This window comes from Pituophis catenifer, unplaced genomic scaffold (assembly GCF_029215685.1).
Source record: "Pituophis catenifer annectens isolate HBS135680 unplaced genomic scaffold, rPitCat1.0.hap2 SCAF_4, whole genome shotgun sequence".
Classification (NCBI taxonomy): Eukaryota; Metazoa; Chordata; class Lepidosauria; order Squamata; family Colubridae; genus Pituophis; species Pituophis catenifer.
In genome coordinates this window covers 24,861,434-24,886,290 of record NW_027256884.1, presented here as the reverse complement: position 1 = coordinate 24,886,290, position 24,857 = coordinate 24,861,434, and the positions used below count along the sequence as shown (strand labels likewise).

Below are 24,857 nucleotides of genomic sequence, written 5' to 3'. Positions count from 1 at the left end.
CTCCCCCTCACCAAGTGCATTTCCTTTACCAGAATTCAAGGAGGTGTGCTTTCAAGTACTTTTGTCTAGGGTTGTGCCCTAAGAATCCCACTCAATACAGCATGGTGACAGAGGAAGGAGAGACACAGAGACAGAAACTCTATTGATGCATTGAATTTTCCTTTAGAAGTTAATTGCTTTGGTTTGTATTCAGGTTGCCTAACAATGAAATATTGGTATAATAAATTCAAATAACTAATTAAGTGTTGCTGAGAGATGGGAAATTGAGTAGAAGTGCTTTGATAACTAAAGATGTGTATATGTCAGGCAAATCCATTTCCATTCTGTTGACCTGCTTACTATTGCAGGCTTCTCTTGGTTTTTCTGCTACCTATAGAAAAATGTTCTGCTCAAGATCTTTTATAGGGCAAGGGTTCGACTTAACATTATTCATTAAAGAAGATACAGAAAGTTTTTCTATTGCTGTACTATAACATTTTAGAGGGATGCAGTAGCTCAGTGGCTAAAACGCTGAGCTTGTCGATCGAAAGGTAGGCAGTTCAGCGGTTCGAATCCCTAGTGCCGCGTAATGGGGTGAGCTCCCATTACTTGTCCCAGCTTCTGCCAACCTAGCAGTTCGAAGGCACATAAAAAATAGGGACCACCTTTGGTGGGAAGGTAACAGTGTTCTGTGCACCTTTGGCGTTTAGTCATGCCGGCCACATGACCACGGAGATATCTTCGGACAGCGCTGGCTCCTCAGTTTTGAAGTGGAGATGAGCACCGTCCCCTAGTCGGAAACGACTAGCACATATGTGCGAGGGGAACCTTTACCTTTACCTTTTTAAAAATCCAGTGCTTGTTGAAACACATGGTCCTTTAAAAAGATGCTATATACAGTATATATCACTGGGCTACTAGGAAGCACCATAAATTGCAACAGTCTTAAGCTCCTGTGAAAAGAACAAGAAAAGCTAAAATCTCATGGCTGCCTCATGCAGTGGGTAAAATACATTACTCTAATGTTTCTGACTCTTGGAGGTGGGAGAGTTAGATGAAATGTTTCCTAGACCTTAATTCTAATGCCTCAAATCTGTTAGCAGCTAAATGCCTGCATTTGTTCTACTTATGATGTACTGCAAAATTCTTTAAAATCCCTAATGATGTTTCCTAATTTATAGAGAGAGACATATGGATAAAAATTAGAATAGAAATAAAACAACACACTATACATTAGGCTGAAGTTTGATAATAAAGTACAATGGATGTACGAAAACTCCATGATGTGATAATCCTCAGTAAAGACCACCTCTAAAATATTTATTTGCAAATTAAATTTTTACTCGTGTTTGTATTCCACTTTGCTCCATAGACTGTATATAACTAAAATTCTCCTGATTGTGTATGTGCAACCTTTAACTGAGTAAAACTGTGCATTGTAGGGACTGAGGTGCATCAAATGGGTTGATTTAGAATGAATCCAAAATCTGAGATCCATGACTGCCATGGAACTGAAATTTAGTGAAATGTAGAAAAGATGTTATGAAATAATACAAAATGCCACAGTACCAGGGGTGGGTTTTACTTACCTTTATTACTGGTTCGCAGCGGGTGCGCACTTCTGCGCATGCGCAAAAGCTTCTGCGCATGCGCAGATCACCTATGATGACATCCAGGTCAGTGGGCGGAGCCTCCCGCTGGGTTTCCTACCAGTTCTTGCGAGCCGTTCCGAACCGGGGACAACCCATCACTGCACAGTACATTTCCTGTGGTCAACTCCTGATGTTTGATTATAATGTACAGTTCAGCATAGATTATTTTCAAGGCAGATACATCTCTGAATAACTCCCTAAATTTTAAAGAACTTTTTCAACCAAGGCAATACATTAGAAGTTCTGCAATCATTGAAGGCATTGAAGAATCTGGTAAGAAAATATTTCTGAATCGATGTCCCAGCAAGTCACAGGTTATCTAGTAACTTATAGATTCATCTCCAGAGCAAATTGTGAATTCCATAGGAACACCTTCTCTTCCTCCAAAGTATACTGCAACTATACAACTATTTGTCTATTTATAAAATTTATATGGCTACCCACCTCACGAGAGTGACTTTGAGCAGAGTACAGAAATCAAAACCAAAACCCAGTAATGCAATTCAGAAAATCAATATTCAAAAACCTATAAATGCCTCCCTGTTATTGAAAAACCTTTCCTGTTTAATTCACTGCAGCAAACATGGCACAATGGGTCTCACTTAACCACATATCCCAAATGCCGGTGGGAAATATCCAGATAATTAACACATTGTAAAACACCAACAAAGTCAGGGTGTCTGGATCTTCAAAAGAATGTTCACAGGGCAAGTGCAGCGATAAAGACCAAATTATTGGTTGCATACAATCGCAGTGTAATATATGAGATGTGAAGCATGACTCTAATGGGAAACGTTTAGTATGATAACTTTGGTCATGCAAAGCTGCAACCACTTAACTTTAGTAAAGGAACATATCACTTCAATCAAATGGAGTCGAGGGTCTTTCCTAAATGTCTTAAATTGGGGCAGGTCTGACACTACTTTCACTTTGTTGTGCCCATTTTGGAGACACAGGCACCGAAGGTTCCTTCAATCAGGAGTTGAATTATCTTTAAGTTGTCTTGTGCAAATGTTGGTAACTAATGGCAAGCATTTAGGGTTCCTTTTTTTTTAGCACAATGGACAGCTTAAGTAATGATACTTCTGGGGAAGTTAGCAGTTGGAAAATTACCTTGACCACCTAATTTGGGCATTGTGGACCTGTAAATGTCCTACCAAGCTATTCTGGGCCTGTTAAGAGCAAGTAATCCAAATAACAGGAAGTGGTAATTGTTAGAGTGGAAAACTACTTCATATTCTGTCACTGGGAAGTATATTGGATATTAACAGGCAGCCAATGGTACTACATCAATCTCCAACATGCTATGCCTATATCTTCTAACAAATCTGTCTTCGGTACCAAGAAGATCCTTATGTATAGGTTTCAATCATCAGGGAGCCCTTCAGAAGGTTCTCCTCCTTTTCTTGCGAAGGAAGATGACTGTTCCATAAGGGTTGTCTATATATTCCTGAAGTTGTCAGTGAAAAAAATCTGGAACATGACAATAAAATGTTTTTATTTGCTTAGGGATTTTTTTGTGAAAGTTTAATGTTTTCTCAAGAGGCAGAGTCTGCAAGCAAAGCAAATCTTTAACAAGCAAGCCTTACATCCATAAATCTCTCTCAAAGGACCTTGGGATACTGCTTCCTTGGATTTTATTGACTTGACTGATTTGGTCACTATGGCTGACTGTATTCAGAGGTGCGTTTCAGCAGGTTCTGACCAGTTCTGGAGAACCGGTAGCGGAAATTTTGAGTAGTTCGGAGAACTGGCAGTAAAAATTCTGACTGGCCACGCCCCCATCTATTCTCTGCCTCCCAAGTCCCAGCTGATCTGGAGGAAATGGGGATTTTGCAGTAACCTTCCCCTGGAGTGGGGAGGGAATGGAGATTTTACAGTATCCTTCCCCTGGAGTGGGGTGGGAATGGAGATTTTACACTATCGTTCCCCTGCCATGCCCACCAAGCTACACCACGACCACCAAGCCACACCCACAGAACCGGTAGTAAAAAAATTTGAAACCCACCACTGACTGTATTCCTTGTAAGGCTCTTCCTGCTGCACCACAAACCATTTATTGACAATGTATTTTGATGCAGAAGTGGCCTTAATTCCATTTCAGATGGAGATGTACAATTTATGGCAGCTTAGATAAAGATATATAGAAGTCACGGAATGCACATTCAGCAAGTAAACTATTCTAAGGTATGTTTCACTATGTGCAGCACTATTGTCGCAGTAAAATTTAAATCGGCCAATATTATAGGTAAAAATATCATAGGCATAAGAAATGATCAGATCCAGATGTGTCTATACACTCAGATCCAGTGCATGGAGCATCAAACTAGGACTGGGGATAGCAAGATTTAAATTCCCAATTCGGTCATGAAGTTTACTGAGGAAATACCAATTACTGTTTGTAAGCATTACTTACCAACAGAGGTGGGTTTCAGCAGGTTCTGACCAGTTCTGGAGAACCGGTAGTGGAAATTTTGAGTAGTTCGGAGAGCCGGTAGTAAAAATTCTGACTGGCCCCGCCCCCATTTATTCTGTCTCTAGAGTCCCAGCTAATTGGGAGGAAATGGGGATTTTGCAGTATCCTTCCCCTGCCACGCCCACCAAGCCACGCCCACAGAACTGGTAGTAAAAAATTTTGAAACCCACCACTGCTTACCAAGATTATTGTGAGAATGAAATAATACAAGTTAGGACAAACAACCATACCTGCTATTTGGAGTCCGATCTCTTTGAAGAATTTTAGCTGATGGAGGATTTAAATCATATTTACAAAAATAATTGTCCATCTGAAAAAGATATTTTATACTAGGTAGGTTCTCTGCCATGAATATCACATATAATCTACCTTAATAAATAAATACTTCTCAGAATTTCAGGAAAGAAATTGTAGATTGCTGTAACCTACATTCGTCCTCTGATTTTTTAAAAAAGTATCAATCCTTGTTCAAAATAATCACAGTAATCTGTTTTTGACATTTGCAAATTATATTTTATAATAATGTTAAAATTGAAACACATTATGTCAATGGATTTAATTTTAGGAACTTAATTGGCCCAGATGAATCTAGAGATATTTTTACCAGACCAACTTCTGGTGTTACATCCCATTCTGGTTGCTATGGAAGAACAATGATTTCTCTCAACCAAAAATAAATCTCCACTAGCAGTAGAGAGAAATACAGCCAGTTCTTTCTGTTATAGGCTGCTGTACCAAATGGTGTTATCTACATATTTAAATTGAAGTATGAGTCTGAGCAAGAAATATAACATTTATTGAAGGAAATCCTAGGCAGGTTTTAGAGAGGTGAGAAGGAACTTTATACCTGCCCAGATATTTCTGAAAATTACTTAACCCACTCAGGCTATCCTGCTGTGGATGATAAAAGAAAGATGATTTGCGACCTTGTCAGACGGTCGCAAAAGGGGATCACATGACCCCAGGACACTGGAACGATTATAAATATGAACCACTTGCCAAGTGTCTGGATTTTGATTACGTGACCACAGGGAAGTTGCAACCGTCATAAGTGTGAAAAACTCGTTAAGTCACTTTTTTCAATCCCATTGGAACTTTGATGAATCACTAAATGAATGGTTGTAAGTTAATGAGTACCTGTAATCAAATTGTAGGAAAGTTGTGTTAGTCTATGGTAGCCAAAAATTCAAGGGTGGCCCCTTGATAAGTCTCTTAAATGAGTCCAGCTTTTATGAGCTGTGAGCGAAAAGGAGCTATAGAACTTAATTTTGTAGTTAACAATAACCATAACAATAATGCAACAGGTCGGGGTGTCTTCTAGTATAGCCCTCAAGTCCACCCCCTCGCTTTCCATCCTGTCCCTGGGACCCAGGTGGGAGCCAAAATGACTTGCTTCCAGATTATTCAAGGTGTTATAAAGTTATATAGAGCACTGCACACCAGAACAACTAGACACAACAGTTTTTTCCCGAACACCATCACTCTGCTGAACAAATAATTCCCACAACACTCTCAAACTAGTTACTAAGTCTGCATTACTATTAATCTTCTCATCGTTCCTATCACCCATCTCCTCCCACTTATGACTGACTGTAGCCTTGTTGCTGTTATCCTTAAGATTTATATTGACTTGTTTCCCTATGACTATCATTAAGTGGTGTACCTTATGGTTCTTGACGAATGTATCTTTTCTTTTATGTACTCCCAAGAGCGTATGCACCAAGACAAATTCCTTGTGTGTCCAATCACACTTGGCCAATAAAAAATTCTATTCTAAAAAAAAAAAAAAGTCCTACATGACATAGGGACGGATTATTCAGGGACTGCCCGCCTCTCAAAGAACCTGCCCGGCTGAATCAATCCCGTAGGGTTGAGGTGCTTGATTCCTTCAACGATGTCATCTCAGGACCCCTCTAAGTTTTCCTTCTGGTTATCAGTGCCTGCCCTCTGGAAAGAGGTATCCCCTCCTCCCCCAAAATCTGGATTGCCCCACTCTGCTGTTATTTCGAAGACTTCTGAAGACCTGGCTCTTTACCCAAAATTACAGCAAAATGTAATGTGCTCATTTCTGTGTTTCTTTTCCCAAAATCCTTGGTATGGTTATTATTTATTTTCTACTTGGTAAAATTTTTTTATATTGGTATTTTGGCAACCTCAGCGGTCACTGAAGACAACAGCTCTGTCACAGTGCCTTTAATCTGTTCTTAAAGCTTGGTGTGTCCGTCCGTCCCCCACCAATATGGAGGAAAATCCTGTGTTAGATATAAACCTGAGAGTAGGCACTATCTGGTTCATATTTCAGCATCATCCTTATACTTTTAGCTAAGGAACAAAGTATTAATGCTTTAAATACAAATGCAAATACTGACATGGGAACTTTTTACAGGTCTGTGCTCCAATTTTAGGATTCTTCTGTATTGCCTAAAAGAGAAAAGTTGAACTCGTTGAATAATTGGCCTTCATTTATTCTGTAATTTTTTTTTTGGTCTTCTTTAATATTTGCTACACGAAGAAACAGTTTAAAAGGCCAGGGCTATTGAAAACTTTATAGAGATGTAAATTTATTTGTGAAAAGAGGGAGGGGGAGGACAAACAAGAAAATTTGGTCTATACTGCTCTATACAGCTACTTTTGTTTGTAACACACACATCAATACATGGAAGCAAAGCTACTTAGAGTCCTCCAAAGGGACTTGGGCCAAAACTGACTGACTGAATGAATGGAATCAATTATCAAATGTAAGACCAGCTGATGGCTGCATACAATTAGCTACATTTCTCAATCTTCGCAGCCCTAGCTGGGGAATATACAGTTCCCACAGCAGTCTTTGGCATCAGAGGACTTGCATTACTTAAGGACTAAAACTATTTAGTACAGTACTTACTGCTATCTGTAATTCATATAATGACGGATTTTAGCAGTATTGTCATGATAACAATGCAATAGTGAATCACTATCAGGGCAAACTTTCTTCACTATGACAAATATGTTCCTTTTTAAAGAGGCATTCTAATGAAGGAGATCTGAATTCGTAATACGTGAAGAATGTAGTTGGGTTTTTGTTTTATTCTCGAATAAAAAGGAATACGAGAAGATGAGCCAACAGACATTTCATTAAATAAATTTATTTGTTAAAATAATTTAACTCCAGATACAACTGCTGAGTTTGCATTGAGTTCTATGTACAATTTGTTTTATTTTGAAATAGTTCGATTTAAACAACTGATAACTTATAAAATGTAGTATTTTTTCCCCATTTATCAGTTGTAACAGAGGTCCACAGTCAATTGTTAAAGATGCTTATTCAACTCTAGAAATGACAAATTGTCAATGGTTACATTTGCAAAAACATACTGCAATCCCTTTTTAAAACCTGATCGAAAACTCAGAAAGGAAAAATTCACAATAAAATCCCGAAGTTGCCAAATTTGCTTTATTGTGGAGTTATTTCAGTTATATTGAAGACCATGCGTCACCTCATCCTAAACCTTTAAGCGGCATATATGACATAGAAAATACTAGCATGTTTGCTGACAAAAAAATAATAATAATGGCAATTTTTAAATAAAGGGATATACGGTACAGGTAGTCCTCGACTTACAACAGTTCATTTAATGACCGTTCGAAGTAACGTCACTGAAAAAAGTGACTTAAGACAATTTTCATACTTATGACCGTTACAGCATCCTCATGGCCACATGACCAGGATTCGGATGGTTGGCAACTGGTTCATGCTTATGACGGCTGCAGTGTCCCCGTATCATGTGAACACCTTCTGACAAGCAAAGTCAACGGGGGAAGCTAGATTCACTTAACAACTGGGTTATTAATTTAACAACAGCTTAACTGTGGCAAGAAAAGGTGAAAAATAGGGCAAAACTCACATAACAAATGTATTTTACCCAGCAACAAAAAAAATGTGTGCTCAATTTACGGTTGTGAGTCGAGGGCTACCTGCATTTATTGTTGGTACCACCAGATGAGGAATTCCTCAGAAACTGCTATCGATATTTCCATGTGTGCTGAATCATCTTACAAAAACATTCTGAACAGATGTTGGAGCTGTCCAACCAGTTTCAAAGGAAAAGAGGGACTCACCGCTGCAGAAAAATACAAAGCTCTACGCAAAGAATATCGGGTCTTTGGATGAACTGATAATATTTTAAGGCATGTTAGTCCTCCTTCCCAAATTATGTCTACTGGATCTGCTTAGAATGCAATACAGGTAGTTAGTCTCAACAAGCAGTCCCAAGTTATGTAATATTGCCGATCAGATAAATTGGAAAATGTCACCAACACATATAGAGGCTACTGTCTGTATGCTTGAATAGTGGCGTATATAGTGTCGGAATGACCTTGTGGCCAAGATGAATGTGCCTGTTTTGATCTAGTTTTTAAAATCTGTGTTCTGGGACAGCCAATGGCAAGATCATCTTTACAAACACAGTGATGGCCAGAAAATGACAAAGTATCTCACTGTTACAAACTGGGAAGGGTAAGGATTGACAAAGGAACATACTCTTGCATTGGCACTAGGAATCCCTTTTAGCTGCTACTAACTGTGTCTACACTCATGACTTGAGAGAGTGGGAATCCACATAACTGTAACTATAACTGATAGCCTTGGATATCCCCCCTTGCTGATTTATATCATTTTGGTCAAATATACTACTCAGTGACAGAATCTAAATTGAATATAAATTGTTTCTTGGAATTAGCAAATCACCTACTTTTGTATGAAAGTAAGTGAAGATTATACACTACAAAGTAGTTGTGGGTTTTTTTCCCCCCAAAGCTTCTTATTAAAATAACGCCTTGACAAAAATAAAGAAATGCCATTTATGCTCCTCATTCTTTTTACATCAAATAATCTGACATGCAATACAGGACTTCTTTTTGGAATTAATCAGTATAAGATGCACTCAACACTCTTCTATACCTGCTTATTCCACTTTTATTTGATCAGTGAAATTATTTTCTGACATACTGCTGCATAATGTTTCTCCTAAAAGAATTTAAAGATTATCATTCATAATTTTTACCTTAATACATGGAAGTTGCCAATAAAAGCTGCATTAAGGTTCCATAATTCTTAAAGCTCAGCAAGAGGTTTGGGAAGGAATTACATTTCTAATACAGGACCTCGCTGTTTAAATGACAACTCTTTGCTCTCTTGATTATGAGGGAAAAATAATTCAAGAACAAAGGCAAGTCATAGCCAATAATCATCCATATCATTATTGTTAGAAATTGATCTAATCTAAATTAAACGTGTTCTACTGTGTAAGGTATAAAGTGGCCAAGTGGTGTTGTTTTTTTTAAAAAAAAAGGCGTTTAAAAATTCATTTGCTTTTGATACCCTTTAGATTGCAGTTTGTTTTTCTGCTGATCAAGGCAAAATCTCAGAACTCAAGTTCATTACAGCATTTGTAAAAAGTTGCACTCACCAACACACTCACACATCCATACACAGAACATACATTCCTTTCCACTCATCTACACAAGAAATTACAGAACTACTTCACAAGATTGAGAAACCAATCTTTCAGGATAGTATTTGGACCATAGGCTCAGTGATATTGTATTTTAAAGGCCAATTTATCCATCAAGGTCCATTATCATTCCACCATTTCAATCTTAAGACTTTCTGATTGGAAACTTCCTTGATTGTAAGACATAATAGATATAATTGGTGCTGTTAAGTCATGCAAATTTTAAGTATTTCACTGCTATTTAAATTAAAATTAGAGGCTGAGCCACCATTTTAAAACAATGCTTTCACTCACTATTTGTCACAGCAATAACCAGGGCAACAGGATCACTTGAATGGCAGCACCTGACTAGCATGTTAGGCAACTGAAGACACAAATCCTTTTCTCATTCCCACATGGAATTAAAATATTTTGTATTCACCTTCTGAGACAAAGTAATTCTACACAGTTAACCAGAATCGCCAACAGTAAAGATATAATAAAGTGGCAAAATTAAATTCCATAGCTCAATTAGTATATCACATCCAAGACACAGCCCTTAAAAGGCAAAAAAATAAACTGGTATCCTTAAACTAAAAAATATAGGATGCTTTTACAGCCCCCGTGAGGTTTCTGCAAAAAGGAACGTCTGAATACAACATGGCTTCATTTTCCTTACAAGGTGGTACTTGTTAATGTGCTAGCAATGTTCCTCATTAGTAAGGCCAAATAATTCTTTTTACCCCATCATGTCATGGTTGCTTCTTCCTGGATCAGTAAAGAGATTAATGCATTTCCTGCTCTGTAAAGCAAGGGCTGGTTTGGTATCTTGACTGAACAGCAGCTGAAGCAATCCACCATTTTCTGAGCAACAATGAAGAATATTTAGCATATTTTAATGTTTCAGTGTTCTCTTTACAAGCTGTTGGTTTTTTTGTTTTTTTTTTCCAGAGCTTCTCTCTTTCCGTTCAAGTACTGATGGAGCATTTTCCTTTTTGCATCATGGGATCACAGAAAATAATGAATGTAAAGGAAATAACAGAACTGTAGATTAGCTTGCCAATAAATTGATCAACACTTGCGTCAAAAATAAAATTAGCATATTTGACTGATTTGGCCACAAGTGATAAAAGTCCTGAAATTCAGTAAGTAGATACCTTTTGTTAAATCTTTACTTATCAGTACAGAATAATAGGCAGAGTGCAAAAGGTCTTTGCTGGTGCGCTCCTTTTCACCGAAAACTTTTCTTAATTTAAAGCAAGTAGCTGTTAACTGACAAGCCAATGTGCACGGATTGTGCTCACCCTGTAATCTGTTGGCTAAGCCAGAGAGTAGAACATGCAGAAGATGTGCTGCAGGAAAATAAAGCTTCTCAATTTCTTTTTTTTTTAATTAAACTGATCGATATTTATCTTTCACTTGGAGGTTCAGTGCTACTCCACTTTGAATTTTTGACCAATTTTAAATCACAGAGTGAAATAGTCTATTCTGTCACCTTACCCAAATACAGCAAATTAGGTCCAATCCCATCCTTGGAATGCTATTGTATATTACATGCAGAGCAGCATGGGTCATCTTTATCTGGTTGAGAGGCATAGTTCATTTGTCTGACAATCTCTGCAAAGAGCTCGTCCACCATGGTTTTGCTTTTAGCAGACGTCTCCATAAAAGGACAACCCCATTCTTCAGCCAGGGCTCTGCCTTCACTGGATGAAACTTCTCGCTCACTCTCCAAGTCCACTTTATTTCCAACCAGGATTACAGGGACCTTCTCATATCTGCAATTAGAGGTAAACAAACAAGGTTGAAGTCTTTGGGCATCTTTGCAAAGATAAAAGCAAGTCAAAATGGCCTCTGCTCTCAGCCATTAGGGTGGTCTTCAGCACAGTCTTCTACAAAGGCTTCATTTAATAAACTTCAAACTAGAGGACAGATCATTAAAGTTTTACTCAGGGATGGGCTTCAGATCCTTTAGCAACGGGTTCGCTGCCCCATTGCTGGGTGGGCGTGGCCATGGTGGGATGCCTGCACCATGGTGTGGGGGGGCATTTTTCGCCCTCCCCAGGCTCCGGAGGCTTACCTCGAGCCTCTGGGAGAGCGAAAACTGCTTCCCCCGGGCTCCGGAGGTCGGAAACGAGCCCATTTCCAGCCTTCAGGACCTTCCAGGAAGGCCATTTTTTGCACTCCCAGACCCTCTGCATGGCCCCTATACTTACCAGGAATGATGAACGGGCCACATGGAGACTCCTGGGGGGGAGGGGGTGGGCGTGGCCTGCCAGGGGTGGCATTTGGGGGTTCACTGAACCCCGGAGATACTTGGCTAGAGGATCACCTAAACCCTGCTGAACCCCCAGGAGCCACCCCTGGTTTTACTCCAGAGGCAGGTATTCAACTTCAGAACTGTTTTTCTGCAGCCCCTAAAACTGAGATTTATTCACATGCATGACTCTGGGTGGCTTACAATAATTTTTAAAAATCAGCAAAAAAACAACCACCACCAAGAAGATACAAATAAAAAAAACCTATAAAATCACATTAAAAACATGACACATTCAGTAGCTAAGTTACCCAAACAATCAAATCATTCAGTATAACCATCAAACCACTTCTGAAAAACTTGCCAAGAAAACTGGACGGACCTATCCAGATAAGTCTCTGAGAATTGGATATGATTGAATGGAACAAAAATATCCTACACGTTTCAATACTGACATCAAAATACTGAAATTCAGTATCCATAATCCAGGGCACATACAGAGTATATTAGTTTGAGCTATGGTGGCACAGTGGTTAGAATGCAGTACTGCAGGCTACTTCTGCTGAGTGCTGGCTGCTAGCAATTTGATTCGCATCGCCTCAAGGTTGACTCACCCTTCCAAGGTGACTAAACTGAGGACCCAGATAGTTGGGGTCAATAGGCTGACTCTGTAAACCACTTAGAGAGAGCTCTAAGTGCTACTGCAATTGCCATTTTGCATACACGAGCATTGCTTAAGTATTGTACATATCAGCATGATAAAAAGTAGACAGACACCAGATTGAATCACTGCAATTATTTTCATGAACTCTATGAAACAACACTGAATCTTTTTAGAATTCTAATTTTGCAATCATCAACAGTTTCAATGTTCTAACTAGCAAAATAATGTCTCTTAGTATAAAAGCTTGAATAAGCTAATGAAGAAAATACTGCCAATATCTCTATAATTTTTGCAAATGTTTTTGGATAAACAAGTGTAATGATTGATATACTGTATATGCAGTAGTTCAATCTAAAATACAACAATCATCTTTATTCCATGGAAGATGGTTCATGCAACAGTGTAATACAATTTGTTCATTTTTTATTAATTGTAATGTATGAACTCGTCCATTATCACTTAGCTTTAAGGGCAAGCAAACCTTGTTGTGACTTTTTCACACTTACAAGCTTTGTAGCCGCCCCATGGTCATGTGATCAAAATTCAGGCGCTTGGCAACTGGGTTCATACTTACGACCGTTGCTGTGTCCCAAGGTCATGTTATCATCTTGTGCAACCTTCTGACAAGCAAAGTCAACGGGGAGACCCGGTGCGTTTAAATATCCCACACAGCCAATTGGCCGTAGAAAAGTATCCCTCTGTGAAAAACCTGGGATGAAGGGGTGGGGTTAGAGCACTGGTGGACCAATGGTGGGAGAGGACTGCTGATGCAGAGCCAGTCGAGTAAGAATGACCGTGTTGGGTAATCTACGGTGGGGGTCTCGAGATGAAGTGGGTGTGTTAAGGTAGACGTGTTCCATTGTCCTAGACCCTAATAGATTTGATATTCACTACCTTATCTATATATATAAAAGTGAAAACCACTCACACATTAATCACGAAATCTCCAGAACTGTAAAGCCTACAAACTTGAAATTTGTCACGTATGTTCCTCTTGGCTTCTAGGTGCTCACTAAGAAAAGATTTTTCGAAATGACCATCAGAGCATTAGTATTTCCTATATTATTATTAACACACTCTGCTGCTAAGGAGTTCTACTCCCCCTCCCCACTTGAAAACAAATCTGTTCCAAATGCAAAACATAAGCAAAGGAGTTTCAGTTTCAGTTTTACTTTCACAGCAGCAAGCAGCTTTACTACAGAACAGTTGAGCTAAGCCATGGCCAGCCTCCTTCCTGTCTCCTTCTTGCTCGCACAGCAAATACTGTGTGAGTTTCCAAACACCCCTCAACTCTCTCACACACTGACAGGATGCTAGCCAGATGAATACCGATGGATGCTGCAGGCTGGGACATTCTACTCCCCCTCCCCCTCTGTTCCAACTGCCAGTTGCATTATATTAACACACTCTGATGCTACGGAGTTACACATTCTACATTAAGTTTCAGGCTGCAAGTGTCAATTTATCAAACCCGAGCACATAGTTTCATAGCAAAGCAGGGGCGTCCAACGCTAGTTATAGAATATCTTTACTGGCTACTTCTGGTCTCTTCAAGTTCTTGCCCTAAAATTTGCTCTTCATAGTCTGAATGAACCATTGGATGAATCTCTGGGGCACCACATAGTTTCTGTTCCTGCCCACTAGTCTGGGTTTGGGTTCATCACCACATTAGGAAGATATTTAATTAATTAAATTTATATATTTATTTATTTAATTAAACTTATATATTTATTTATTTATTTAGAAGATGGGGTTGAACAGGATGTTAACTCCCTCCCTCCTGCATTGACCCTCCATATCTAATAAGCCCGTTCTTTCTTCTTTTGCTTCAAGCATAGCAATCATAATGTTCCAAAGATTACAAAATGGGAGAAGAACGGGAATCATCCCAAGATTTTCTTGGTCTGAGACTCTGTCTTCTCTAGAATCTTATTTGAAGACTCCTTGGGTTCTCTCTGAACTTGGTTGCTTTCTTAGAGAATCTCAGTGAAAGGAGAATAAAATTCGGTTCTAGGCACTATCTTTCCAGTCTGGGTGTGCCAAACTACCAAAGAATCTTGTTGTCCAGCAGTTGGGAGTTCCTGTGGCCTTTTGCTAGATCTAAATAGCTCAGCTAGGACCTGTACCAACCTACCTGGGTTTGCCTTCCTTCCCTTCATTTTGAATTTCTTGGGTTTCCCATCTTCATGCTGGTGGAACAGAGGAGGCATGTTACATGTTAAAGAAGATGAAGTGATAATAATTTGGCAGCTGTCTGGCTTCCTTGATGGAGGTAGAGGGAGGAGCTATTGTTGTCATTGATAGTTTCTACCAATCAATGGCTTTTCAGGGTGAGCAAAAGCAAACGGGTGGCCACTGTTAATTGTATGACAAGAAACCTGCAATTACTGCAAGTTCAAATCTCACCAGGCTCAAGGTTGACTCAGCCTTCCATCCTTTCTAAGGTAGGTAAAATGAGGACCCAGATTGTGGGGGCAATAAGCTGACTTTGTATAAAATATACAAAAGTATGAAGGCTATTGCTTAACGCGCTGTAAGCCGCCCTGAGTCTCCGGAGAAGGGCGGCATATAAATCAAATTAAAAAAAAAAAACCTACATCTCCTCTGAGTAAGTTAAAGGAGCCCAGAGCTTGCACATCTTCCTTCTTGCACATGGGATCCACTCTCTAGTTCCTTCTGGCTGGCTAAAAAAAGGTTAGCATTGCCCTATCTGCAAAAGAGGCACTTACAGCCTCCTACATTCATTGCCATCCTCTAACCACTCTATGCAGGAGCAGGAGATTCATGGCTCAGATCTACAAGCAACACAGGTCAAATCAGAGAGCACACTCCCCATTTCCTCAGAATCTACAGGCCAAAAGAAATCTTGGATAAAATAGCTATCCTGTTTCTCCGAAAATAGGACCCAACCGGAAAACAAATCCTAGCATGATTTTTCAGGATGCTTGTAGGATGCCCTACCCCCAAAAATAACCCCAGTTAAGATTGTCAGCCAGATGGATGCATTTAGTACCGTATTTCCCCAAAAATAAGACCCAACCAGAAAATAAGCCCTAATGCGTCTTTTGGAGCAAAAATTAATATAAGACCCGGGCTTATTTTCAGGGAGACAAAGTAGATAATGCCCCAGCTACCACATCAGACTGACCAAGATGAGTCCTCAGTGACATTACCAACTACTTGGGAAAGTCTGTTTGTAGCTCATGACTTTGGCTGATTAGTATTTCCTGGTATTAAAACAACCGTGTCAAGATTGTGGGCATTTTTCCCATCTAGAATTAGTCCTTTATGGAAGCGGTCCCCCACTTTTGTGGCTTGGAGGCCCGCCGGGGAGGGAGAGGGGAATCGGGTCGCATGAATTACAGGCCAGCGCATGCATGCGCCACAGCTCGACTTGCACGACTGGTGGGTTGGCGCGCACACACGTGCGCACAGCTTGACTTGCACAAGTTGAGCTGTGCACGTGTGGTGGCCTGCTGCTCGCACAGGTCAAGCTGGCCCGCCATTCACACGGACTGGTTCTGAATAGGCCATGGCCCGGTAGTAGGCTGCAGCTCGAGGACCCCTGCTTTACGGTCAAGCTTAATACTGTATATTGTTTTAGAGTTTTGACCAGAATTTTTTGTCAAATACACTTACTCAGTTTTGAAGAAAGGAACGATATTTGCTGCTCTCTAAACTTCTAATGCTATTATCTGTCCTGTGTTGGATTACATATATGTCAACCAAACTAGAAAAACAAAATGTCAATTCTTTTCATTTTAGTAGAATTCTTCGCCATGACCAGGAGGGGCTGGCAGCAACTTTTCTACCTATCAAATGTTATTAAAAGGCTGCAGCTCACAAAAGCTTATGCCTTTTAATAAAACATGCTGTTGGAAAAAATGTTAGGGTGTTTTTTTCCTAATGTTTTGCTACCACAGATTAATACAGCCTTCCTCCTACAGTATCCCCCACATTATGTTACTGATTATACCCTGCTAACTCTAGATTGTCAAGAACCTAAAGATTTTTGCATATCCCAGCTAAACATATGCATGTTGAGAGAAAAATATATGTCCAATCCCATCTATCATAGATGAAGCAGCACGGTGGCATATAATAAAAATTCAAGGTTAAGTAATTCTGATTCCGTTTTAACTCAATTTAGAAAAAAAATGTTCAAATGCATATTGTATAACATTTTGAAAAAACAGAAATTTTGGGAAGTCCAGAAATAAAAACCTCAGGATCAAATGTCCATGTTAATTAGTATATTTCCCTCAAGTATTTTTTTCTTAACCTTCACTCTTTACACTATGATAACCAATTTTGATTTAAGACCCACTCAATCATGAAGCTCCTTGGGGGAGCCTAAACAAGCTCACAGATCTGTGAGAAAGTAAAACAGGAAGAGGAGAACATACCATCTAGTCTAACAAAGAAAAGTAGTAGGGGTGACATGATAGCAGTCTTCCAATATTTGAGGGACCATCATAGGACAGGGTCAACCTATTCCCCAAAGCATCTGAGGGCAAGACAAGACGACGGACGGAAACTTAACAAAGAGAGATCTAACTAGAATTAAGGAGAAATTTCCTGTTAGTCAGCAAAACTGATTTAATTGTGGAACAGCTTGCCCTCAGAAGTTGTGGGTGCTCCATTACTGGACAGTTTCAAGAAGAGGTTGGACAGCCTTTTACCCGAAATGGTATACGGTCTCCTGCTTGAGCAGGGAAAGACCTCCAAGGTCCCTTCCAACTCAGTTATTCTGAATTCTGCAAATAAAACTGCAGACTTTTCTCTTTCGTGGTGTTAAGCCACGAAATCACTGCTTTGAAGACAAAGGTTCAGGGAATTTGAGACATGTGCAGCTCCCTAAGCAAAGGCACGAGTTTCTTCTCAGATTATTTGTCTACCTGCAATAATGCTTCCACATCAAAATCTGGGAGCATGAGAAGCACATCCTGTATTATACACTAAATTGTCACTCTGCATCTTCTTTTTCTGCTTTCCATACGAGAAGGAGCAAAAAAACATTCTTTTTTAGCATTTCCAAACTTGGGGATCCCCACAAAAGCTGGCGCTGCAACTCAGAGAACAAGCAGTGATGGTAACTGATGTCAGGATGCCCTAATTCAGTATAATATTGTGTTATAGTTACAAAGTTTTCTTAAATAAGATGCAGTAACAACTCCGAACAGAGAATACAAATGCCACTGCCTCAGCGTTTACTATGGTTTTCTTCATTTACAGTACAGTGGTACTTTGGTATTCATCATTAATTGGTTCTGGGAGGCCGGATGAGTACCAAACAAGTTTTTTCCATAAGGAGTAAGGTAGTGAGTCACAAAGAAGCTGACACCGACAAGTTCTAGCTTGTGTGTTGAGTACCAGACAAATGATGAGTATCGGGAAAATGTTCGCACCAAAATGCACTGAGTACCAAATTCGATGAGATTCAAAGCAGTTGAATACCAAGGTACTGCTGTATAACAAGTAAAGTTATTCAGTTGTTCAACTGATCCTTGTCTATAAGCATTTTACAATTACATGAATTATCAGCATATCCACCATGTTCTTCTGAACAACCATTTGAATTCCTTGTCATTTAATGGATAGATGCAATTCTCTTTGCAAAAATATGTGAGTACTTTGCCTCTGTCATCTGGGTTTCTTTAAGAAAGTGCAATCTATTTTGTAGCGCTGGGATTTCCTAATGGTCCCCTATTCAAATACTAGCCGGGGGAAATTCTGCTTTAGCATTCTAGGACAGTGTTCCCCAACCTTTCCGGGTTTGCGGCTGAATTTGCGGCCCAGGGAGGCGGGAAGAGGGGATGGTTTTGTGCAAGAGGCAGGTGCGCGCAAAGCTTCATTTGTATGAGTGGTGGGTGCACGGGTGAAACTGTGAGTGCTGGCGCCCGCTGGTTCTGGGAGTCGGATTGCGAGTGACGGCACCCGTCACTTGCGTGAGTGGGGCTGTGAACGCTGACATCCGCCCATGTGAGTCAGGCTACATGCACGCGCCAGCCTGTGGCCTAGTTAGAAATACGCCACGGCTCAGTAATGGGCCGCAGCCTACAGGTTGGGGACCCCCGTTCTAGGATACATAAGGTTGGATAAGTGAGACTATTTTACCAGTTTCTTATTCCTTAGAGATAAAAATTGAAATTCTGCAATGTAGGGTCTTCCCTATCTTTTTATTACAGAATTTAACCTTGATTCGTATCTTTATAGTATAAGTTATAGTCAGGTTATATAACCTGACTATAACTGACTATATGGGTTTTCGATGAACTAGCTTGTACTTTGTGGAGACTCTCAGTCATCCAGGCCAGAGTTGTCTCAAAGGTGCTTTTTCAAAAGGCAACTGGACTGTTTTTTCTTTGAGGAAGACATTTTGCTTCTCATCCAAGAAACTTCATTGATTAATTTACTAACAACCAGATGACTGCAAAGAAATATCATCCTTCTACCACCACCCCATCCTGTCAGAACTATTCCTTCCATCGCCTCCACCATCCTGCCAAAACCAATGAAGCTTCTTGGATCAGAAGCTAAACATCTTCCTCAAGGAAAAAACAGTCCAGCTTCCTTTTGAAAAAGTACCTTTGAGATAAGATGTATCTCCTAAAACGAATTAGAAAAGTCTCCCATTTCTCTATTGCTTTTAGTTTCTGACTTTATACTTTAGGAAACTATTTTCACTATCTTTTAAAAAGTACCTATCCTTTTTTTTGAAAGCTGTCTTTAAAAAGCCAATGACCATGTTGTATAAAACTTTGATTTTTTTAAAAAAAAAACTCTTCTAAAAATAGGCTGGTTAGTATCACAGTTCAGGCTGCAAGTTCCAGATGAGCTTTGACACAACTTTATTAATCTAGAAACATTAGTAAAGCCAAATTATGCTCACAGGTACATCCAATAGAAAGCATAAATCAAAACTGGTGTATTTTGAAAAGATTCTGTTACTTGAAATACAGTACTCTGCCAGACAAACCCTTTATATACAGAACATGGAACATAGAATAGGGTTGGAAGAAACTTTGGAGGGTCCCTAGTCCAACCTCCTGCTCAAGCAGGAGACCTTATATCCGTGATGGCAAACCTATGGCACACGTGCCAGAGGTGGCACGCAGCGCCCGCTCTGATGGCACGTGAGCCATCGCCCCAGAGCCGTAGCTCTGCTACGCATGTGTGCACGCCTCCCGCCAGCCAGCTGGTGTTCGGGTCTCTGCTGCGCATGCGCTGGGGCGCATATGGGGGCAGGGTGCATGCACGGGGGCAGGGCACATGTGTGGAGGTTGCACATACATTGCATTTTGGGAGTTTGGGCATGCGCACACAAATTTGTGTGCGCACATGTGTACTTTGGGCACTCAGTCCAGAAAACTGCCTTATATCATTCTGAACAAATGGCTGTCTAGTCTCTTCTTGAAAAACTCAGTGATGGAACATCCACAATTTCTGGAAGTAAGCCGTTCCATGGATTACCTCCAGAATTTGTTGGTGCTCCATTACTGGCATTTTCAAGAAGAGACTGGACAGACATTTGTTCAGAATTATATATAGTCTCAACTTATCACTGGTTGCTTCAAAGTTACATTGAACAAAAGCTACTTATAATACGATTTCAAAGTTATCATGGCCACACAGTCATGTAATAGCTTTTTGGATGCTTGGCAACTGGCTCACATTTAAAGTTGTTTGCAATGAATTGCAGTCATATGGCTGTAATTGTTTCCTTTTTTGCCAATTTCCAGCAAAAAACACACATTGGGTAAAATGGATTTTCTTAATACAGCATTCACTTAATGACTACCACAAAAAATGTCATAAAATCAGCTCCAGTCATGTAATGAATGACTTGTTAAACCACCACGATTTATGACCATAATTTCAGGTTCAATACATTGAGGGTTCCAGTACCCCATTAAATAATTTGTTCCGAAATTAACAGTAGTTCTGACGCTTAATTCATTTTTACAACTTTTAAAATTCTATTCAGCTGTAGAAAATGAGAAATCCAAAACAACTGGTTTAATGTGAAGATAAAATCATTCATGTATGCACATATCAGTGTGAACACATGACCAACACAGGAACGGAGAGTGCGGTACAGATGTCAAGATCTATGGAGCAGAAAAATTCAGATTGTTCAAAATTCATACATCAAAACAACCTGAAGGAGGTGTGAGAAACAACATGTGGGGAGGAATGTAATGTAATAAAATATAAATACACATAGATATATACACACACACACACAGCACTCTTAGGGGCATGTTGCAGAGGTTGTGTAGGCTGATGGAGATACCATACAGAGCACCGGAAGTAGATGGAAGGAGGAACCGAAAGCTCTGTGTGTGTGGAAAAAGAATTAAATATACACAAGGGCAGAGAGGACAGAGAGAGCTGTATGCAAGGCGCTCCGTGGATGAATAACCATAAGATAAAAAAGAATGACAAGATCGATTTACTCAATGTGAATGGCAGCACATTTGGGTAACACAGATATGGATTAGACAATAGCGATTCCGAGGTGCAGAATTCTGCAAGAGGCTATTGGCCAGTCTCTCTGCAGCATTCAAAGAAGAAGAGCTGCAGGCAGAGATGGATGGATGAAAGCAGGCATGAGTCAGAACGAGGCTGAATCAATGGGGCTTACATCACAGAGGCATTTGCCCAGGCAGAACATTTTGATGTATGGAGGAATAAGAGGAACTATTCCACAGAGCAACTGAACTGCAAATATGTGTGTGTGTGTGTGTGTGTGTGTGTGTGTGTGTGTGTGTGTGTGTAATTCATATAGGGGAAAAGCAGATGGGAGTTACAGAAACTGAGCCCCATCAGGAGCAGGGAAGGATGATGGGTCCACGCTTTCTGCAAAGCAAGCAAGGCTTCTGGGAAACTGAGCTTTCTCTCTCTCTCTCTCTCTTTCTGTGTGTGTGTGCCTGTATGTGATATTCATACAGGGAAAAAGCAGATGGGAGTTGCAGCCCCATCAGGAGGAGGAAAGGATGATGGGTCCATGCTTTCTGCAAAGCAAACAAGGCTTCTGGGAAACTGAGCTGTGTGTGTGTGTGTGTGTGTGTGTGTGTGCGCCTGTGTGTGATATTCATACAGGGGAAAAGCAGATGGGAGTTGCAGCCCCATCAGGAGCAGGGAAGGATGATGGGTCCACACTTTCTGCAAAGCAAACAAGGCTTCTGGGAAACTGAGCTCTGTGTGTGTGTGTGTGTGTGTGTGTGTGTGTGTGTGTGTGTGTGTGATATTCATACAGGGGGAAAGCAGATGGGAGTTACAGAAACTGAGCCCCATCAGGAGCAGGGAAGGATGATGGGTCCACGCTTTCTGCAAAGCAAGCAAGGCTTCTGGGAAACTGAGCTGTGTGTGTGTGTGTGTGTGTGTGTGTGTGCGCCTGTGTGTGATATTCATACAGGGGAAAAGCAGATGGGAGTTGCAGCCCCATCAGGAGCAGGGAAGGATGATGGGTCCACACTTTCTGCAAAGCAAACAAGGCTTCTGGGAAACTGAGCTCTGTGTGTGTGTGTGTGTGTGTGTGTGTGTGTGTGTGTGTGTGTGTGTGTGTGATATTCATACAGGGGGAAAGCAGATGGGAGTTACAGAAACTGAGCCCCATCAGGAGCAGGGAAGGATGATGGGTCCACGCTTTCTGCAAAGCAAGCAAGGCTTCTGGGAAACTGAGCTTTCTCTCTCTCTCTCTCTTTCTGTGTGTGTGTGCCTGTATGTGATATTCATACAGGGAAAAAGCAGATGGGAGTTGCAGCCCCATCAGGAGGAGGAAAGGATGATGGGTCCATGCTTTCTGCAAAGCAAGCAAGGCTTCTGGGAAACCACCAGCCACCAGGATCCCAAAGGAAGGAGGGGGGCGGGATTTTGGGTGGAGTAATAAGAGGGAAAGAAGCAGGGATCTCTCTCTCTCTCTCTCTGGGTTAAAGGCGGGGAAGGGGGGGGTGTCCCTCCCATCCCATCCCATCCCCCCACCCCCCCACCCACGCCCCCCCACCCCCATCACCTCTTGACGCGGATGATCTGGTCTCTCATGGGGCGGATGTCCTGGAAGCTCTGCTGGTTGACCAGGCTGTAGACTAAGATGAAGCCCTGCCCGTTCTTGATGTACAGATCCCGCATGGAGGCGAACTGCTCGGTGCCGGCTGTGTCGAGGATCTCCAGCACCGACGGCGAGGCGTCCACCTCGATCTCCTTGCGGTAGAAGTCTTCGATGGTGGGGTCGTACTTCTCGATGAAAGTGCCCGTCACGAACTGCACGGTGAGCGCCGATTTGCCCACCCCGCCCGAGCCCAGCACCACCACCTTGTACTCCCGCATCCTCTTCCCACGCCAGAACTCGGTCGGCCGCCGCTCATCCGCCGCCTCGGGCGTCACCCGGCTGCCGCCGCCGCCACCACCGCCGCCGCCGCCGCCGCCACAGCAGCATCTTCCGCCGCCGCCATGGCTTTAAAACGACCAGGGAATCCAAGGGCGGGAGGGAATCAAAAGAGGGGGGGGAAAAGGGAGCGCTTCGACCGCCGTTGGCTCCAGGCGATGCTCGCCGATGGCCGGAGCCGCCTTCAAGGGACCACAGCGAACGCGGCGGCGGCAGCGGCACTACTGCTGCTGGCGCTGCCAGGAGGCAGAACTTCCCGCCCCCTCATAGCCCGTAACCGAGGGAACTACCAATCGGATCGAAGCTGGGCGTTCCGTCACGTGGTTGCAACGGAGTCGTCTCCACCAATGGGCGCTGCCGGAGAAGCTGAGCGACACGCTCGCCTTCCTCCTTCCTTCCTTTCTTTTCTCTCTCTCTCTCTCTCTCTCTCTCTCTCTCTCCACCCGCCCTTCTCCACAGCTCTTTCTCCTTGTAGCCTAGGAAACAGAGACCCGCCTTTTTCTTCCCCTGTAGGCCAGGGCAAGTTTCGAGGCCCGTCGTTTCGAAGGCCTCCTGTCGAGAAGGGCATTCCCCGCCCCCCTCACGGGCATGTAACCGAAGCAAGGCCAATGAAGCCGGCGAGAGGCGACGACGGCGGGTCGCTGCTTGCTGCTGGACACGCGGGAGCGGGACAATAAAAGAGTCTTTTGGGATTCTCTCCGTGTTCCTGGTTATTAAAATGTCACGCTTTGCTCTCGCTCGGGAATGGGAGAGGCTGATGCTCCGACTCCCTGAGGCAGGGAGTCACTCAAAGAGCCATTTGGACCTGTTTCCCATAGAAAAGAAAACACCGGGAGCCACAAAACCCTTCCCGTGCCTGACTATTTCTTGAGCGGCCAAAAAATTAGCATATGTAGTTGAATTAAACGTTCTGTTTAATTCTTTTCTTGGATTTAATCCATGGTTGGCCTACCGGGGATTTAAAAAGGACAATAAATCGCATGCCACCGAGTGCTGCACGTTGGCGCTTGTGGCGCATATTTTGAGTGACAGGGAGCCGCAGCAGAGGGGTGAAAGAGCCACATGTGGCTCCAGAGCCACAGGTTGCTGACCCCTGCCCTGGGGGAACTAGAAAGCTTTCATTAAAGTGGGGCCTTCCCCCTGTAGGAAGTTAGCACCCACCCCTTTCCTGGAAGAGTGAAATATTTTAGGAAATATGAAAAAGGCAGAATATTATATTTCCCTGGGAGAAGCATATTTTACAGACAAAGCAGCTCCCACCTTCCTGCCCCCCACCCTTTGTCAATGGGCCATTAAGGCCTGGGCCAGTCTATTCTACATAACAAAGATCTACCTCCTTCAGGCAGAGCCATAGTAGGAATTGCCAAAGATGGGATTAGCCCTCTACACAATAGCAGCAGAAACTCACCACATGTGACCTGGGAAGCACATGTGACCATCAGCCAGCAAGGCCCCCACCCCCTGGAAGTCTGACAACCAATCAGGATACTCTTTTGGGGCCCCAAGAAATGCAGAGCCAGAGAGAGCATAAAAACCCGAGGATTTACTGTATCTGCCCCTTTTTCTGTTCAGGAACTCAAGCCATGTGATCCTGTCCACCATTAAACCATCTTTCCAAGCAGTCTCCATGTTTCCAGTGTCTGTTTTCCCCACTTGGAGCAGAACCTAGAAGGATGTTTCTTCCAACACCCCAATAGCAATAACACTTGGACTTATATATACACCGCTTCACAGTGCTTTACAGGCCTCCAATCTGGGTCCTCGTTTTACCGACCTCGAGTCAAAGTTTGAGCCGGGTGAGATTCGAACTGCCGAAGTGCAGTCAGTCAGCAGAAATAGCCTGCAGCACTGCATTTTAACCACTGGGCCATCACAGCTCTTAATGGTATTGATTAAATCAATATTATTGATTTAATCATGCATAAGATATAATATGTATAATAATATATATAGAATAGAATAGAATAG

General features: G+C 41.8%; 1 protein-coding gene across 1 annotated transcript; it reads right to left on the bottom strand.

The window, feature by feature from the left end:
- Positions 1 to 10,889: 10,889 nt before the first annotated feature.
- On the bottom strand, positions 10,890 to 22,933 carry RAP2A (RAP2A, member of RAS oncogene family). The gene is made up of 2 exons (XM_070942699.1): positions 22,518 to 22,933; positions 10,890 to 11,356 (listed from the first exon to the last, which is right to left on the bottom strand). The coding sequence occupies exons 1-2, from the start codon at positions 22,829 to 22,831 to the stop codon at positions 11,119 to 11,121; spliced, it is 552 nt and encodes a 183-aa protein (XP_070798800.1). The 5' UTR covers positions 22,832 to 22,933; the 3' UTR covers positions 10,890 to 11,118.
- Positions 22,934 to 24,857: the final 1,924 nt, after the last annotated feature.

Bases quoted from the DNA above. Each gene is read 5' to 3' on its own strand.
- RAP2A (XM_070942699.1), bottom strand. From the start codon at position 22,831: ATGCGGGAGTACAAGGTGGTGGTGCTGGGCTCGGGCGGGGTGGGCAAA. The intron at 11,357-22,517 runs GTGATGGGGGTG...CTCTAATTGCAG, and splicing joins CAGATCATCCGCGTCAAGAG to ATATGAGAAGGTCCCTGTAA.